General features: G+C 42.3%; 1 protein-coding gene across 1 annotated transcript in view; it reads right to left on the bottom strand.

Annotated features, from left to right (window-relative positions):
* LOC117516367 (voltage-dependent calcium channel subunit alpha-2/delta-4-like) overlaps window positions 1-17,741 on the bottom strand; it is a 159,734-nt gene extending 141,993 nt beyond the window's left edge. Inside the window, exons 1-2 of the mRNA XM_034177332.1 lie at window positions 17,118-17,741; window positions 9,421-9,502 (exon numbers count right to left, since the gene is read on the bottom strand). Coding sequence (XP_034033223.1) covers window positions 9,421-9,502; window positions 17,118-17,218 — 183 coding nt within the window. The 5' untranslated portion in view covers window positions 17,219-17,741. The remainder of the gene's footprint in view (window positions 1-9,420; window positions 9,503-17,117) is intronic.
* Between the last annotated feature and the right edge of the window lie 888 nt (window positions 17,742-18,629).

Raw genomic sequence — 18,629 nt, 5'->3', positions numbered from 1 at the left:
TCAAAGAGACAAAAGAGGCACAACACCAAAGAGACAAAACACCAAAGAGGCACAACACTATAGAGGCAAAACACCAAAGAGGCACAGCAATAAAGAGCCACAACACCAAAGAGCCACAACACTAAAGAGGCAAAACACCAAAGAGGCACAACACCAAAGAGCCAAAACACCAAACAGGCACAACACCAAAGAGGCAAAACACCAAAGAGCCAAAGAGGCACAACAACAAAGAGACACAACACCAAAGAGGCAAAACACCAAAGAGGCACAACACCAAAGAGGCACAACACTAAAGAGGCAAAACACCAAAGAGGCAAAACACCAAAGAGGCACAACACTAAAGAGGCAAAACACCAAAGAGGCACAACACTAAAGAGGCAAAACACCAAAGAGGCACAACACTAAAGAGGCAAAACACCAAAGAGGCACAACACCAAAGAGACAAAACACCAAAGAGACAAAACACCAAAGAGGCACAACACTAAAGAGGCAAAACACCAAAGAGGCACAACACTAAAGAGGCAAAACACCAAAGAGGCACAACACCAAAGAGACACAACACCAAAGAGACAAAACACCAAAGAGGCACAACACTAAAGAGGCAAAACACCAAAGAGGCACAACACTAAAGAGGCAAAACACCAAAGAGCCACAACACCAAAGAGACAAAACACTAAAGAGGCACAACATCAAAGAGACAAAAGAGGCACAACACCAAAGAGACACAACACCAAAGAGACAAAACACCAAAGAGGCACAACACTATAGAGGCAAAACACCAAAGAGGCACAACACTAAAGAGCCACAACACCAAAGAGCCACAACACTAAAGAGGCAAAACACCAAAGAGGCACAACACCAAAGAGCCAAAACACCAAACAGGCACAACACCAAAGAGGCAAAACACCAAAGAGCCAAAACACCAAAGAGCCAAAAGAGGCACAACAACAAAGAGACACAACACCAAAGAGGCACAACACCAAAGAGACACAACACCAAAGAGGCACAACACCAAAGAGGCAAAACACCAAAGAGGCAAAACACCAAAGAGGCAAAACACCAAAGCGGCACAACACCAAAGAGCCAAAACACCAAAGAGGCACAACACCAAAGAGACACAACACCAAAGAGGCACAACACTAAAGAGCCAAAACACCAAACAGACAAAAGAGGCACAACACCAAAGAGGCAAAACACCAAAGCGGCACAACACTAAAGAGAAACAACACCAAAGAAGCAAAACACTAAAGAGGCAAAACACCAAAGAGGCACAACACTAAAGAGGCAAAACACCAAAGAGCCACAACACCAAACAGACAAAAGAGGCACAACACCAAAGAGCCACAACACCAGAGAGGCAAAACACCAAAGAGGCACATCACCAAAGAGCCAAAACACCAAAGAGGCAAAACACCAAAGAGGCAAAACACCAAAGAGGCACAACACCAAAGAGACAAAAGAGGCACAACACCAAAGAGACACAACACCAAAGAGGCAAAACACCAAAGAGCCAAAACACCAAAGAGGCACAACACCAAAGAGGCAAAACACCAAACAGCCAAAACACCAAAGAGACAAAAGAGGCACAACACCAAAGAGACACAACACCAAAGAGGCACAACACCAAAGAGCCAAAACACCAAAGAGCCAAAACACCAAAGAGCCAAAAACACCAAAGCGGCACAACACCAAAGAGGAAAAACACCAAAGAGCCAAAACACCAAAGAGGCAAAACACCAAAGAGGCAAAACAACAAAGAGGCAAAACACCAAAGTGGCACAACACCAAAGAGGCAAAACACCAAAGAGTTTTTATTTATGACAGCAAACAGACACACGCACGTCACAGTGGTCAGTTGTTAATCCATGTACGTCCACAGTACTGTCCAGGTGGGATGTCCAGAATGACAGATCTTCAAAGCCGCTTCTGTCATAGCCACACCTCCTGTCAGTTCAGCACACACACCAAAGCCACACTCGTGGGGCACTTAGACAAATTTCATTGCAAGTACAACAGTGATTGTCTGCAGTCTGTTGTCATGCCAAGAGTGTGACTGGCCACACATTTTCTAAGTGCCATGCAAGCGGTGTTAGATGTTCATGCATGTCAGCTGGAATTTGGTTGACACCTGCCATGACAGGGATCAATGGCCTTGCACAGCACACACTCTGTCTTTCAGCCGCTGGTGTGTGCAAATAGTTGTAGCAACAGGTGTATCAGGCGTTAGAGGCAGCTACAAAATTACACTGTTTGCATACGATTCCTGCTTCATGCGCAGTTAATGTGCAATTTGACCAAATTCGCACGATGTGTGAAGGGGCCCTTAAAAATAAGTCCTCCAGAGAGCAAAATTAAGAGGTTACGCAGGTTTTATACAGAACAGAGGAGGAGTCAATTACCTGTGTTTCTTTCAGCCTTAGCATCTTCACGTTATATCTCATCAATCAACAGCCTGCTCATTTAAAATTACTGGAGAAACATGTATATACGAGGCAACTCCAAATAAAGGAGAAATGCCGCTTTTAACAAACTGGACCTCATTTCTGGCATAAAATACAGTCGTTTACTCAACAATATAACTTTGGTGTCTTCAGGAGTCCACGGTTCAGACGATGTGTTCAGGTTCAAATCTGCGTCAAAGATTTTTCTTTTTCTAATAAAGTGAACTTCTTGTTTAACACATTGCCAACTGGACAGGAAGGACCTAGTAGTGCCACCAATTTGAAAATACAGCTCTTTTTTTTGTTTGTTTTTTTGCATGTGCCGTGACATGTCAATCATCTGTGTCCAATCAGATTTCAGGGGAGTCCAGGGCAACCCTCTGCTCTAGCTCCACCCATGGCAGGAAGTGTTCAACATTTGACATTTCCTGTTTCACTGTGGACTCAAAATTTGGCACTTCCTGTTTCAGTGTGAACTTGCCACTGAGTTCCCGCGAGATTCCATAAGATCTCATCTGTCAATCCAGGAAGTGTTGATCCAGGAAGTGTTCGACATTTGACATTTCCTGTTTCACTGTGGACTCTGGAAAATTTGGCACTTCCTGTTTGGGACTCAGTGTACCATGAGCGAGCTGTGCATCGCTTCACTCGTATAAAAGATGAGTGCAGTAAAAACAGTTTTCAGAGTATCAATGAACAGATTTCTTCCATTTTATTTTTCAAGTCAACAAGAACAACAATAAACGTGACGACACGCAAAACCTTGTGTGCATCAGTGTGTATAAATCTGCAAATCCGACATTTACTGGTGAATCGTTCATGTGCAAGGCAGCCGCTAATCTGCACCACCAACAGAGTGTTAAATTAACACTGCAGCTAAAATTTACAGTCCCGTTTAAATCGAAATGAAATCACTTCATTCAGAAACTCTCGATTACAAATATCAAGTTTCTGTTCATAATCTGTTTTGGGGTGAAAGGTCACCAAAATGCTGTTGTTCTTGTTTGTACCTCACAATGGCTGCTGCCGTCCTGGTGGCTGAACCGTGGCATGCTAACATTCGCTGGTTTCTAAATTTTACCCTAACATTAGCTAGCTAGCTAAGAAGACTTTCACCTAACCAAACATTAGCTAACTAAGCTAACATTTGCCTTGTCTAACATTAGCTACGTAACTAAGCTAACATTTGTCTTGTCTAATGTTAGCTAACTAAGCTAACATTCACCTTGTCTAATGCTGGCTAACTAAGCTAATATCTGCCTTGTCTAACATTAGCTAACTAAGCTAATATCTGCCTTGTCTAATATTAGCTATTAATGCTAACATTTGCTTTTTCTACTGTTAGCTAACTAAGCTAACATTTGTCTTGTCTAACATTAGCTAACTAAGCTAACATTCACCTTGTCTAATGCTGGCTAACTATGTTAATATCCACCTTGTCTCAAATTAGCTAACTAAGCTAATATCTGCCTTGTCTAGCATTAGCTAACTAAGCTAATATCTGCCTTGTCTAACATTAGCTAACTAAGCTAATATCTGCCTTGTCTAACATTAGCTAATAAAGTTTCTGTGTAGGCTCTCAGTTGTCCAGGTGGTTTCCATAGTAGAGAAGCTTGAATCTTCGACTGGACTGGGTTGCTTGACGCGAGGATGTTTCGCTTCAAATCACAGAAGCTTCCTCAGCTAAAATTCTTGCTCTGGTGGTCTGACTTCTGTCTTGACTCTTGTAGAGAAGAATAAACCAGAAGCCAACAAAAGCTGGAGTTTTTAACAGATCTCAACATTGTTCACCTGCATCCCCACCGCTGAGGCCATCTCAGCTATGAGGCAGAGACTGCTGGAGGATGTGTCTCTACTTGAAAGGACCAAACTCACCCCAGACCACATCTGCCAACTCTTGGAGATCTGTCTCAACACCACGTATTTCCTGTTTAGGGGGAATTACTACAGGCAGATTCATGGTTGTGCGATGGGGTCTCTGGTATCCCCCATTGTAGCCAATCTGTACATGGAGCGAGTGGAGAAGACAGCTTTGATGTCTTTCATGGGCATCTCTCCCAGTCACTGGTTCAGATATGTTGATGACACATGGGTCAAAATCAAGCAACAGCAAGTTGAGGACTTTACGGAACACATCAACTCAGTGGACGCCAATTTCAAGTTCACACGTGAGGATGCCAGAAACAACCATTTAGCCTTCCTGGACTGTGATGTTACGATTGGAGAGAACAGGCAGCTCCAGACAGGGGTTTACAGAAAACCAACTCACACTGACCAATATCTGCCCTTTGGCTCAAAACACCCCCTTGAACACAAGCTCAGGGTGATCAGGACGCTTCAACACAGAGCCCTACAGGTGCCCACAACTGCAGAGGGAAGGGCTAAAGAACAACAACGTGTCCGTAAAGCCCTCACAGTATGTGGGTACCCACGATGGTCCCTGGACAAAGTGCAGAAGTCCCAGAGAACAAAGAGATCAGATAGACAGGAGACGGAGACAATAAGAAGAGGAGTGTCTCTCCCTTATTTAGCAGGAGTAGGGGAAAAACTACAGAGGATCTTCAGACAGCACAAAATCCCAGTTTACTTTAAACCGTTTAACACCTTGAGACAGAAATTAGTTCACCCTAAGGACATGATCCCTAGTTACAAACAGAGCAATGTAGTGTATTCTATCAGATGTCAGGAAAACTGTAACGAACACTACATAGGTGAAACGAAGCAACCTTTACACAAAAGGTTATACGAGCACCGCAGAGAGGGCACCAGTGGACCTCAGTCTGCGGTTCACCTCCACCTTAAAGACACTAACCACATGTTTGAGGACAAGGAAGTTAAAATATTAGCCAGAGAAAAGAAATGGTTTGAGAAAGGGGTCAAGGAGGCATTCTTTGTGAAACGTTTGAAACCCAGCCTTAACCGGGGAGGGGGTCTGAGACACACTTTATCCCCTGTTTACAATGGGGTACTCAGGTCAAAGGAGTTTCAGTCTTTTGTTCATGGTAATGAGTCATTCACGTCATCAGGAGAGTCATCAAGGGAGCCATCAAGAAAGGCATCCATCCCATCATTAGAGGGACAGCTGTCCTGCCATTAGGTGTGCTAACTACAGCACAATAGTTGCTAATTAGAGCTATTTTTTAGTCACTAGCCTATAGCAGTCTGCCTCTCAGTAGGAGGGGTCTGGTTAGGTTTAAAACTCCAGCTTTTGTTGGCTTCTGTTTTATTCTTCTCTACAAGAGTCAGACAGAAGTCAGACTTCCAGAGCAAGAATTTTAGCTGAGGAAGCTTCTGTGATTTGAAGCGAAACGTCCTCGCGTCAAGCAACCCAGTCCAGTCGAAGATTCAAGCTTCTCTACTGTTAGCTAATAAAGCTAACATTTGCTTTTTCTAATGTTAGCTAACTAAGTTAACATTTGCCTTGTCTAACATTAGCTAACTAATAATTTTGATACTGTTTCCATCATACTGTATTTTGCGTTCTGGAGTTGTCCAGTTGGGAGTTTGGGCGCATGCGCCCGCAGCGACCGGCAGCGAGAGTTTGGCGTTCCGGCTTATTGTCTAAAATGTTTTTTCTTTGTTTTATTTTGGAGTGTTTTATGTTCTCACTGTGTGGTTATTGCTGTGTGAAGGACTATTCTGCTGCCAACGGAAATGGATCCGCTTTATTTTGTTGCATTGTGGCTTTTATTGTGTACCCTGTTTGTGAGGGATCTCACCGGAGCTGTCAATCCGACAGGGACACGTCATACTTATTCCAGAGATGTGTTAATGCAGTTGAACTGTGTCAGTCTGAACCGCGTTATGGATGTTATATTACCAGAATTTATTCCGAGGGATTTTAATTATCTGGTTTTTAACAAAGGTGATTCGATAAAGAAGAAGAGGAGAAAGCGGGCGAGACGAGGTGGTGTGAGGCTGCGTGTGCGTAAACAGCAGCTTACCAGGATCCCCTTGCCTGTCGTGATTATGGGAAATGTTCAGTCCCTGAGAAATAAAGTGGATGAACTTCAAGGAAATGTCCACTTTCAAAAGGACTTCAGGAACACTTGTGTCATGGCCTTTACGGAGACATGGCTTACTGAGAAGACCGAGACGCCGATCCGCTCATCGATGGTTTTGGAGCTCCGCTTCGTCTTGATCGTCAGACTGAAGTGACGGGAAAAACGCAAGGAGGTGGGGTATGTTTGTATGTCAACAAACAATACTGCACCTCTGTGAGTGTCAGAGAGAAAATCTGCACACCAGATGTTGAACTTTTATCTGTGTCATTGCGTCCTTTTTATCTGCCTCGTGAATTCCCACAACTTTTTATAACAGTACTATACATTCACCCAAAGGCAAATGCTGCCTGTGCTTCTAGTACTGTTTTTAATGTTGTTCAAAAATTGCAGTCCATTTCACCTGATGCCCCGAATTTTATTTTGGGAGATTTTAATCAAGTCTCCTTGGAAAAACCCTAACAAACTTCTATCAATATGTTACCTGCCCAACCAGGCGTGGCAAGACTGTGGATTTATGTTATGGGTCAATTAAAGACGCTTTTAAATCACTCCCTCCGTTGGGTTTTGCAGATCATAATTGTGTGCATCTTCTGCCAACCTACAAGACTGTTTTAAAGAGGGGAAAAGTACAAACCAAGGAGGTTAAAGTTTGGACTGCTGATTCTGAGCTTTGTTTGCAGGAATGTTTTGACTGTACTGACTGGGACATGTTTAAGCAGTCCTCTGATAACCTGGATGTTATATGTTCTTATGTCACTTTTTGTAGAGACATGATTGTTCCCTGTAAGAAAGTTAAAATTTATCCTAATTATAGACCCTGGGTTACTAAATCAGTGAAATCTTGTATAAAGAAAAAGAAGGAGGTCTTTAAAAAGGGAGTAGACTCGGACCTTCTTTTAGTTACCAAAGCGCTTAAAATAGAGATTCTTAAAGCAAAACAGACCTATAAGTCTGAGTTGGAGAAGAGGATGGCTGCTCATAATCTTGGGTCAGCTTGGTCTAGTATGAAGGCCATTGCAGGCCTCCAAAATATGGAAAGCAGCACAAATATTACTTTAAATGGCTTCAACTCAGATATTGAACTAGCTAATGTTCTTAATTGTTTTTTTAATCGTTTTAACATATCTGATTTTAGTAAGGAAACTCAGGAACTTGGTCTCAGGCTCTGTGACTCTCAACACTTCTCCCTTCACCAATGGGATATAGAAAAAGCTTTTCTTAGCACAAAGGTAAATAAGAGTCATGGTCCAGATAATATCTGTGGCCATTTACTTAAATCTTGTGCAAAAGAGCTGAGTCCAGTTTTTTATTATATTTTAACTGGTCCTTGGAAACACAGCATGTCCCCAAAGTGTGGAAAGATGCTGTTGTGGTCCCAGTTCCTAAATCTAGTAATCCTACATCACTGAATGATTTTAGGCCTGTTGCTCTAACATCAATTTTGATGAAGATCTTTGAGAAATTGGTACGGTCGGTAATGCTAAAAAATACTATGCATGCACTCGATCCATTACAATTTGCTTACAGGCCTAATAGAGGAGTGAAGGACGCCACACTCACTTTGCTTAATCTGCTTCTCAGGCATTTGGAGGGCAGCGGGTGTCATGCCCGGCTTTTATTTGTTGCCTTCTCTTCAGCTTTTAATACAATTCAACCCTGTATTTTAACCCAAAGGCTTTTAGAACATTTTAAATTAAGTAATAATCTCGTGGGTTGGATTTTAGACTTTTTAACAAACAGAACACAGAAAGTTAGAGTGAACGGGATTTTATCAAACACAGTGTGTTCTACTGGCTCGCCACAAGGGTGTGTGCTCTCACCTCTGTTATTTATTCTCTATACCAGTATGTGTCAGAGCACCTTTAAAAACAGGTTCATTTTAAAATACGCGGATGATACAGTGATTGTCAGTCTGCTGCGGGATAACGAGAGTAGCAACGGTCCTGTAGTTGACCATTTTGTTAAATGGTGTGAGGACTCATATCTTCAGATTAATATATCTAAAACTAAAGATATGGTCATTGATTTTAGGAAGAATGGTAGCACACCTGGCAACACAACAATGAATGGTCAACCAGTTGGAATTGTGCAAACTTATAAATACCTTGGGACTATTATTGATGACTCGCTGAAGTTTGAGGCAAACTGTGAGGCGGTGTGTAGGAAGGGACATCAGCGCTTGTTCTGTCTCAGGAAACTGTCGTATTTTCACATTGGCTGAACCATGTTAACACTATTTTATTGTGCTTTTATTGAATCTGTTTTAGCTTTTTCTTTGGTGGCCTGGTTTGGCAGTTTGACATTGAAGGACAGGAACAGACTGAGTCAGATCATTAAATGGTCCAGTCGGTTGATTGGTGAATCACAGCTGAGTTTAGAGTCCCTGTACACTAAACAATTACAGCGGATAACCAACTGCATTATAGTTGATGACTCCCACCCCCTGGCTAATGAATTTCAGCTTTTACCTTCTGGCCGTAGGTTTAGAGTCCCAAGGTGTAGAACAAAACGCTACAGGAGTAGTTTTGTCCCAGCAGCAATTGTGCAACTGAACAAATCTTAGTAGGTTTGCATATGGTTATATTTAGATATTTATATACTTATTTATTTATTTGCCCTTTGCACACTAGTTTTAAGCTGACCATCTTTTTAGTGGTTTTAAGGTTGTGAGTCCTTGGTGGTGTTTGTTAACTTGTTTTGTGTATGTTCTTTGTTAGTATTTTTAGTGTTTTTTTTATTGTTGACACCTTTTTTCTGTTTTCTGTTTGCTGCAAGCCAAATCTACCTACGGGTCCAAATAAAGTTACCTGAACCTGAACCTGTCTTCAGTATTTTCAAAAAATATTAGTAGAAAGGTTTGTGAGAAAAACAAAACTACAGATGTTACATCTTTGTCACAACATATCACACGTTTGTCATTTCTCTCAGTAAAATTGTAATAGATTATTTTAATCTAAATGTTTGGTTTCATTTACCTTCTGGAGCAGCAAAGATCCGGAGTATTTAGTGGAGAGTTGCTGAAGCTCAACAGAGAAAACGGATGCCCAAACCTGAACCCTGAAACAAACAAACAAAAACAGCAACAACAGATGAAACAGATATTGATGTACTGTGACACCAGGAACAAACGTGCACGTGAGTTCGTCTCCTCACACACTCTCGTCACGTGAAATTGATCAGTGGATCGGTTTGATCAGTGGATCGATGTGCTTCGTGCTGCTGTAAACTCATGTTACGACTCTGAGTTGTCTTTCTGACGCATAAAATGCATTTATCTTTGTTTACTTGAAGATACAGCCTTTTTTAGAACTTCTTCCAAGTTTTCATGTTGCGGTTCTCTGTCCAGTGATCAACATGTCATCTAAATAACAGAGACACAACACCAAAGAGCGTGAGATCGATAGATGGATCGGTGCAGCGTCTGCAGTGATGCGGTCGCTGTATCGGACCGTCGTGGTGAAGAGAGAGCTGAGTAGGGGGGCAAAGCTCTCAATTTACCGATCGATCTACGTTCCGATCCTCACCTATGGTCATGAGATTTGGCTCATGACCGAAAGAACGAGATCACGGGTACAAGCGGCCGAGATGAGTTTCCTCCACAGGGTGGCTGGGCGCTCCCTTAGAGATAGGGTGAGGAGCTCGATCACTTGGGAGGAGCTTGAAGTTGAGCCGCTGCTCCTCCACATCGAAAGGAGTCAGTTGAGGTGGCTCGGGCATCTTTTCCGGATGCCCCCTGGATGCCTCGCTGGAGAGGTGTTCTGGGCACGTCCCATTGGGAGGAGGCCCCGGGGAAGACCCAGGACACGCTGGAAGGATTACATCTCTTGGCTGGCTTGGGAACGCCTTGGGGTTCCCCCGGAGGAGCTGGAGGAGGTGTGTGTGGATCGGGAGGTCTGGGCGGCTTTGCTTGAGCTGCTGCCCCCGCGACCCGACTCCGGATAAAGTGGAAGAAAATGGATGGATGGATGGATGGACAACACCAAAGAGCCAAAACACCAAAGAGACACAACACCAAAGAGACAAATGAGGCACAACACCAAAGAGCCAAAACACCAAAGAGGCACAACACCAAAGAGACAAATGAGGCACAACACCAAAGAGGCAAAACACCAAAAAGAGCCAAAAGACCAAAGAGACAAAACACCAAAGAGACAAAACACCAAAGCGGCACAACACCAAACAGACAAAACAACAAAGAGACACAACACCAAAGAGGCAAAACATATTACTCCATCTAACCCCTGTAGAACTTGATCCATCAGGTCATACAGGCATTCAAATCAGTCAAGGTGCATTCAGATGGTTTTAACTCTGCACATAATTCCATCAGCAGGCCATGGCTCTGTTTTCTGTCCACCATCAAAAACACTGCTTTTGACTTTTCATCACCATTTTTCAGTGCGTTTGCCACAAATAATTGCTCTATCTAGCCTTTCTTGATAAGTGCTGAATTCTTCCTCCACTTCAACAAAATGAAGGTCTTCACCGCCACCAAACGTGGTCGCCATTTTCTCCATGTGCTTGCTTTGTCTCAGTGGAGTTGAGTCTTCGACATTAAACTATTCTTCAAAGCTAAATCCGCTCCTCATCGCCAATTTCTGCTGTGTAGTGCTCAGTTTAGGTTCAGTAAGCTTGAAGACATGATGAAGTAGCACTGAAACTATGGATATTTATTTATAGCAATTTATCTTGTTCTTGTCTCCTGGCTTCCTCTCTGCTTCTGCGACTGGCTGCACTGCCCTCACAGCCTTTTATATTGTTGCTTAGCACCACCTGCAGGTAACGCTGGTTACTGCAGTATCAGAATCTTTCAGAATACCACATAAATTCTAGCTTTTCTTTTCATGCAGTGTCAGAGGACCATGTTCTTGAGATCCTCCAGTGTCTAAATTAGAACAAAGCCACCGGTTTGTACAATATCCCATCACTTTTCCTCACAGACTGTGCTTTGTTCATGACACCAGCACTTACATATATTCTGAATTTGTCTCTATCACCAGGTTTGCTCCCCTCTGATTTTAAAAGTGCCAAAATTACACCCATCCACAAGAACTTGAATGGAAACTGGTAACTATAGGCAACTCAACAATATCTGACAGATCACCAGCTCCTGTATGAGCTCCAGTCAGGCTTCAGGTCCTCTTAGATGCTTGATACACCTCATAGACTATATCAAGCTTGAAAAAGACAAAGACACCTGCACAGCTATGGTGGTACTTGATCTACCGAAAGCCTTTGACACTGTGGACCATAGTACTCTAATCCAAAAACTCTGGGTAATTGGCCTACATGAGCCTGCTGTCAACTGGTTTATGGCCTATGTATATGGAAAGGAGCAGTGTGTTGGAGTTGGTGATGTTTAATCCTCACCTGTGATCTGTGGTGTCCCTCCAGGTTCTATATTAGGACCACTTTTGTCCCGGCCCGGGATTCATGTCTGGGTTTTCCCACATTTTGGTCTAGGCTTACACTGAGGATTTTACGGTCTTGGTTGGGTTCTGGTCATTTCTTTACTTTTTGTAATGCTTTTGTTACAGGTTTTATTCTCTGTATCATTTATTTATGGTTTAGTCATTCATTGCATTACCTAGTCCCTGGTTTTGATTTGTTCATCATTTATTTCCTATTCTGTCAATAGTTTGTTTTGTCATGTTTAGTGTATTCACTTTCCTGTATCACGTCCTCTCATTTTAATTATTATCACTGGTTTTCCACTCTTGGACTCGCCACCTTAGTTTTTAGTTTCACCCCCTCTGTTTTGTTCATGTTTATTACGGTTAGTCAAGCACGTCACGTTTTGCACCGTTGGGTTTTCTGTCACTTAATTATCTTGCCCCAGTTCACTTTGCTTTTGTCTTACTGCACTCTCTTGCACTTACCTTTGTCTTCCCTGGTCACTCCCCTGTACAGCACTCTCTACACACCTGTTCCTCATTTCACACTCTGATTCTTCCACTAGTATTTAAGCCCTCACAGTCTCTCAGTCCCTCGCCAGATTGTTGCATTTCACACTTTCCAGCCTCATGCCATTGTCCTGTTGTGCCTTGTTGTATTTCTGGCCTTGCCAATGTTACCAACCTCCGCCTCGTCTTATCCCTGAACTCTGCTCGTTTTTTGACTTTGCCTCTGCCTCAGCCCTGTGAACTCCTTGATGCTGTGTATTTGGAACTTTGCTTGTTTTTTGGACTCTGCCTCAGCTTGCTACCTGCCTGTACCTCCACCACGTTGATTGACTGCCTGTGTACTGAACCTGTTGCCTGCCTATCAGATAAAGCCATTTTTCCTGATCTACACCTGTGTCTGTGAGTTTGCATATGCCTCCTACAACCTTCAGGGCCAAGCCACCACAAGCCATGACACAAAGTCTATTTTAAATCAGTTCTTAAAGATGCTTCTATTCCATAATGTTTTTTATCACTGAATCCATTTCTTTTATTTACTCCTAGTCATGTTGTCTCATCCCTTTTATTTGTTAACATTTATTTATTTGTTCATAATTATGTCATTTTTTTTCACAATTTACTTGCTTAACTAGTCAATATTTATTATTATTATTTTCTCCTGTTCATTTAGTTACCTCAAGTTTAAAAGACCCACAGTGGAAATAAGTGTATTTGTCACTTTCTTGTCTTATCCTTGTGAATTTTAATGTACATGTATACAATATATCATTGAATTTCATTAAATAAAATCAATCAATCAAACTTATGTCAAATTAACATGTGGATCCTTACTGGACATGATGTGTCATGTGACTGTTGTCTGTCTGAGGCAGAAAAAGAGAGTTAAATGTCACGGTGATGTGACAGATTTGAATAATCTGTTCCTCTGACATCTGGGTCAGCGTACAAAGCCGCAGGTGTCACTAATCTCCAAACACACAAACGTACAATAAAAACAGTAAAGTTTATCAGTTTGAACATTAAATATCTTGTCTTTGTGGTGTATTCAATTGAATATAGGTTGAAGAGGATTTGAAAATCATTGCATTCTGTTTTTATTTGTGTATGACCACCGGACTGTGGTCCCCTACAGAGTGTCCAAGACCAAAGGAGATGGACCAGGTCCATTATTGTGGCTTTGATGTTGATCATTGCAGCGAACTGGTTGCTGCAGGTTCAGATATACCTTTGCTGTGCATTGAACCTTCCTCAAATATTGGACGATCCTGACGAGGAGGAAGTGTCTCTAACAGTGACATTGGACGTAACGACACGGTGCATTGGTCAGGATCAACCACTGCAAATACGGTTTGGCAGACCTTTAACTGGAGAAGTCTGCATATCCTTCATCTGAATATCAGAAGCCTGCTTCCTGAGATAGATGAGGTACGAGTTATTTCACCCAAACTGAATACTGGCGTCTTGTGCTTCTCTGAGACACGCCTCGACCATTCTATCCAGGATGCAAAGATAGAGATTGTAAACTATACGTGCACAAGAAAGGACATATCTCGCAGTAGCTTGGGGGGGTATGTATTGTTAGATATATCTCTGTGTTTAATTATGGTTTTTTTATTTGTTTTCTGTACTTGTTTTGGTATTAAGGTAGTTATTATATTTAGGGTTATATTTTTTGTTTCATTCTTATTCTAATTTTCCTTTGTTCTTTCTTGGTATGTGCATGTAGAACTGGATTTAAGTGGTTTGTACCGCTTAGGATAAAGAGAGTTCGGTTACAATTATAAATCATATGTCCCTCATTATTGCGCGGGCCTGGGGCAAGGGGATGGACCGCCCTCGAATGCCCACGGCGGCCAATAAGAGAAGGATTTTGCGAAATAATACTGCTTGTATCCATTGTCCAGGGTTCTGCAAGAGCAGATCTTGTCTGTAAGAGAAGTTCTTGCAGGGCCCAGGCCTGATTATTTTTGCTGTGACTTTAATTAAATTTAAAAGTGCAGAATAGTTCGAGTTTGTACTTTGTAAGGGGCAATATTACAGAAAGAACTAGTATGTACATCTGTGATGTCATCACTTTTGACAACAGAAGTGACATGAACTGTGATGACCTGGAAGCACAATGGACCAACATACATCTACAGAAACCCAGGTCCATCCTCGTCTGGACCTTCTCAGACCTGCTTCTATAATAAACTCCAGGAGTCATGTTGTGCCTCAAATTTTTTGAACTCAGAAGTTGTGATCGTTGGTGATTTTAATATCAGTGTTTCAACAGGCAGCAATCTGCTGGTTAAAAACTTGGGCTCACACTGTTCAGTGTTTGATCTGCAACAGTTAATGAGTTTCTAAGACAAATGAGTCCATTATAGAAAACAATGATATACAGAAAATCACACAAAGTGGTGTAATAACATTTGAACTGAGCGATCATATGTAAGGTAATAAAAAAATGTCAGTTCAAGAAGTAAATTTCTGGCTAGAAAATCCAAATATTTAGATACGGATACAATGAAAGTGTACTGGTCCAGAGTCACGTAGACAATGGTTGTACTTGTACTTCACAGTACACCAGTTTGTCACAAGCTGTCAAGAACAAACTACAAGTATGTCAAAACTTAGAACTGTACTCTGTCTTCCAGCCACAACCCATTTAGTTTACTCCATCTTTGCTCAACTTAAACAGAGAAACATGTAACTCATCTTAATCTATACTCTAAAAAATTAACCGATGTCTCAAGGAGAAATAGTCATGTAACAATTTGCAAAGATTTTTTTTTAAGTTAACGAGAGATGTTTTGTGGCATTAACTCAGTTGAAAGTTGAAATAATGTAAAAAAAAAAAAATCTATGGAAATTGTTACGTTTTTTTCTCCTTGAGACAGCGGTTCCTTTTTTACAGTGTACATAATGTTCATCACATTGTTCATGGTAAATGTACATGGTGATGTCATCTCTGCTCAACAGTGTTTTAGAAAGCCAATATGTGTAAATTTGTCTTATTTTAAGTGCTTCTCTGTTTTAGTCTGTTTTTAGTTTTTGTTTTTATTGTATTTTTTTTATTGTTTATTTTTGATTTACTACTCACTACTGCTACGCTATGCCTTCCGACAATCTGAGGATGACATCTTCCTTCATACCGGGAGTGACGGCAGCCTCTTCAACCTGGCACGTCTGTGAGCCAAAACAAAAGTTTGCAAAGTCCTCATCAGGGAGATGCTCTTTGCAGCTGCTCTCACCAAGGAAGCACTGCAGCAACTCATCACCTGCTTTGCGGATGCCTGCATGTAGTTCGGCCTCACCATCAGTCTGAAGAAGACCAACATTATGGGCCAAGATGTCAGCAACATCCCTCAGATCACTATTGACAACCATATTCTCAAAACTGTTGAGAACTTTACCTACCTCGTCGAACAGAACATGGGACAACACCATGCTGAGGATCAGCACTAAGATGAAGGTATACCAAGCATGTGTGCTGAGTACCCTCTCTGTGGCAGTGAAGCATGGACCCTATACACCCACCAAAAACACAGACTGAACACGTTCCACATGTGCTGTCTCAGACGACTCTTGGGCATTAGATGGCAGGACCGTGTCACAAACAAGGATGTCCTGGGACAGGTTGGGATGCCAAGTATGTTCACCATAATCACACAAAGACGCCTGCGCTGGCTCGGCCACATCTGCCGCATGGACGATGGCTGCATCCCCAAAGACATGCTATATGGTGAGCTGGCTACCAGTTTCAGGCCCAGAGGACGTCCTGCACTTCATTTCAAAGACGTGTGCAAATGCGACCTACGGGCAGGTGGCATAAACCCTGCTGACCTGGAGATGGCAACATCTAACCGTACCAGCTGGCGATACATCATGAAGGCTGGGATCCAGCAAGCCGAGGAAAATAGGAACATCGAGTGGGGGGAACGAGGACACACAGACTACAGAGTCAGCCGTCTGCTCCTGCTGCTACAACACCACCAACAACTACAACTACAGCAACTGTAACAGGACGTGCCGATCGCACATCGGGCTGTTCAGCCACAGCAGACGCTGGAACACAAAAACGGACTGATCCATGGCGCAACACTTCATTGTCTTCCGAGACAGAAGGATGCCAACAATTTTATTGTATTTCTTTTTTTATTGTTTATTGTTGTGGGAAAATGGTAAATGGACTGCATTTATATACCGCTTTTCCATCTGAATCAGATGCTCAAAGCACTTTACAATTATGCCTCACATTCACCCCGATGTCAGGGTGCTGCCATACAAGGCGCTCACTACACACCGGGAGCAATAGGGAATTAAAGGCCTTGCCCAAGGGCCCTTAGTAATTTTTCAGTCAGGTGGGGATTTGAACCCATGATCTTCTGGACTCAAACCCAACACCTTAATCACTAGACCATCACCTATATTATAGATATATCTAGATTTTATTCATCTTTGCTGCCTATTTTGTAGTACTTTGATGTGAAGAACCACAATGGAAAGACGTCATTCTTGAAATTCCATGATCAATGTGTTCTGCAGGCAGATGGTTTAACACGTAGTGTTTTGTTGTACATCTTATGTGGAATTTCTAAATCTATCAATCAAACAATCAATCAGTGATTTGTGATCTTAATGTGTTATGAGTTTTATGAGGTTACAGCAATAACTCCTGATTCACCTCACTGTTTTTTTTTTGTTTGTTTGTTTGTTTTAAGCTTGCAAACCAAATTCACATTTCAGGAGTCTTGAGAAGAGAAAACCCCCTGAAGATCACTTACGTCTCAGGTGGGATCTTCATCTGAGCCCGAGCTAGAGTCCAAAGGCAGCAGAGTCCCAGAATCCTCAGCAGCCTTCTCATGTGCAGCCTCCCGTCCTCCATCCTGCCTCCAGCTCAGCCTCAGGTCTTCAGGTCCTCACAGTGCTGCTTCAAATCGTGGCCTTTTACAAGTTTGGAAGGTGTGTTTAAAGTTCAGAAATGGTTTGGACTGGATTCTGAGTCCTCTCGGTCACCTCAGGATAAACTCATCTTGCTGCACAACCTCACCTTCTCATTTAGCTTCTGATCCTGCTCAGGAACATTTCCATAAGATCTGGATGACACTAACCTGTGCAAGTGTTTGAGAAGATTCACCAACGTTTCAGTGCAAGAAGCTTTGAAGGTTTCTGTCAAAGAGAACATTCCATGAAAACAGAGGATTTGGCTGGATCTGATCCACGTTCATCCATGTTCTTCCTCTTCAGACCCAACATTTGAAACAATTTCTTCAGATGTTTAGGAAGACAAAAAAAAAGAATGTGTCAGCATGGATTTTGTAGCCGTTTACGTCCACAGTAGCACAATTTGTGCCATAATCCACCTGGATTAAAAACTTGCCTCCAACACCATGAGAGGGAGTGGAAGGATTGGAACAGGACTGAACGAGGACTGTTTCATCTAAGAGGATTACGGTGATGTGTGGAGAAAGAATCCTCTCTGACCAATCAGGAAGACCCGGGGACGTACGCGGCTCCGCCTGACATCAGGCTCTGACGCACGCCGGTAAAAGCACCTGATGAGGTATAAATGTGCTCTAATGAGTCTGACCCCAAATGACCAGGGTCACAGCCTGAACAAGGCCTTTAGTCTCCACTCCCACTGTCCACTAGGTGTCACCGTTGTAACGGTTTTAGGGTTTTACCCCAAACAATCATCTCCTGAATAATAATAATAATGTCATCGTACATACAGATAGTGAAATGTGTCCTCTGCATTTACACACAATCCAACCACTAGGGGCAGTGTGCAGCCTCAGTCCGGCACCCAGGAACCAACTCCAGATGTAGAGATGCTGCCTTGCTCAGAGGCAGAGAAACGAGCAGACCCTAAATAAGCAGGTTCGTGGCTGTGGGACGAAACCCACGCAGAAAAAAACGTGCAAACTCCACACAGAAAGGCCGGGAAGTGATGCCACGACCTCCTCACTGTGACAGATCAGTGCTAACCACTGAGCCACCGTGCCGCCACTGAAGCAACTGTTTCATGAAGCAAATGATTTAAGTCTAAAAAAAAAAAAAAAAAAAACTGTTACCATCGATCACTATGTCTAAAAAAAAAATCAGATTAAAAGCCCAGCGTTTGCGCAAATTAATGTATTTGCATAATCATATTTATTTTTACTGAAAATGTCTTTTATTTATTTAGCAATATGAACACCTCTGTCATTAGATAGTGAAAATAAAGAAAAAGAGACATAAATATACCCAGTAAATACGTCACAATGTGCACACTATTCATTTATTACATGAATGCT

This window comes from Thalassophryne amazonica, chromosome 8, assembly GCF_902500255.1.
Source record: "Thalassophryne amazonica chromosome 8, fThaAma1.1, whole genome shotgun sequence".
Taxonomy (NCBI): Eukaryota; Metazoa; Chordata; class Actinopteri; order Batrachoidiformes; family Batrachoididae; genus Thalassophryne; species Thalassophryne amazonica.
This window is presented reverse-complemented; position numbering and strand designations above follow the sequence as displayed.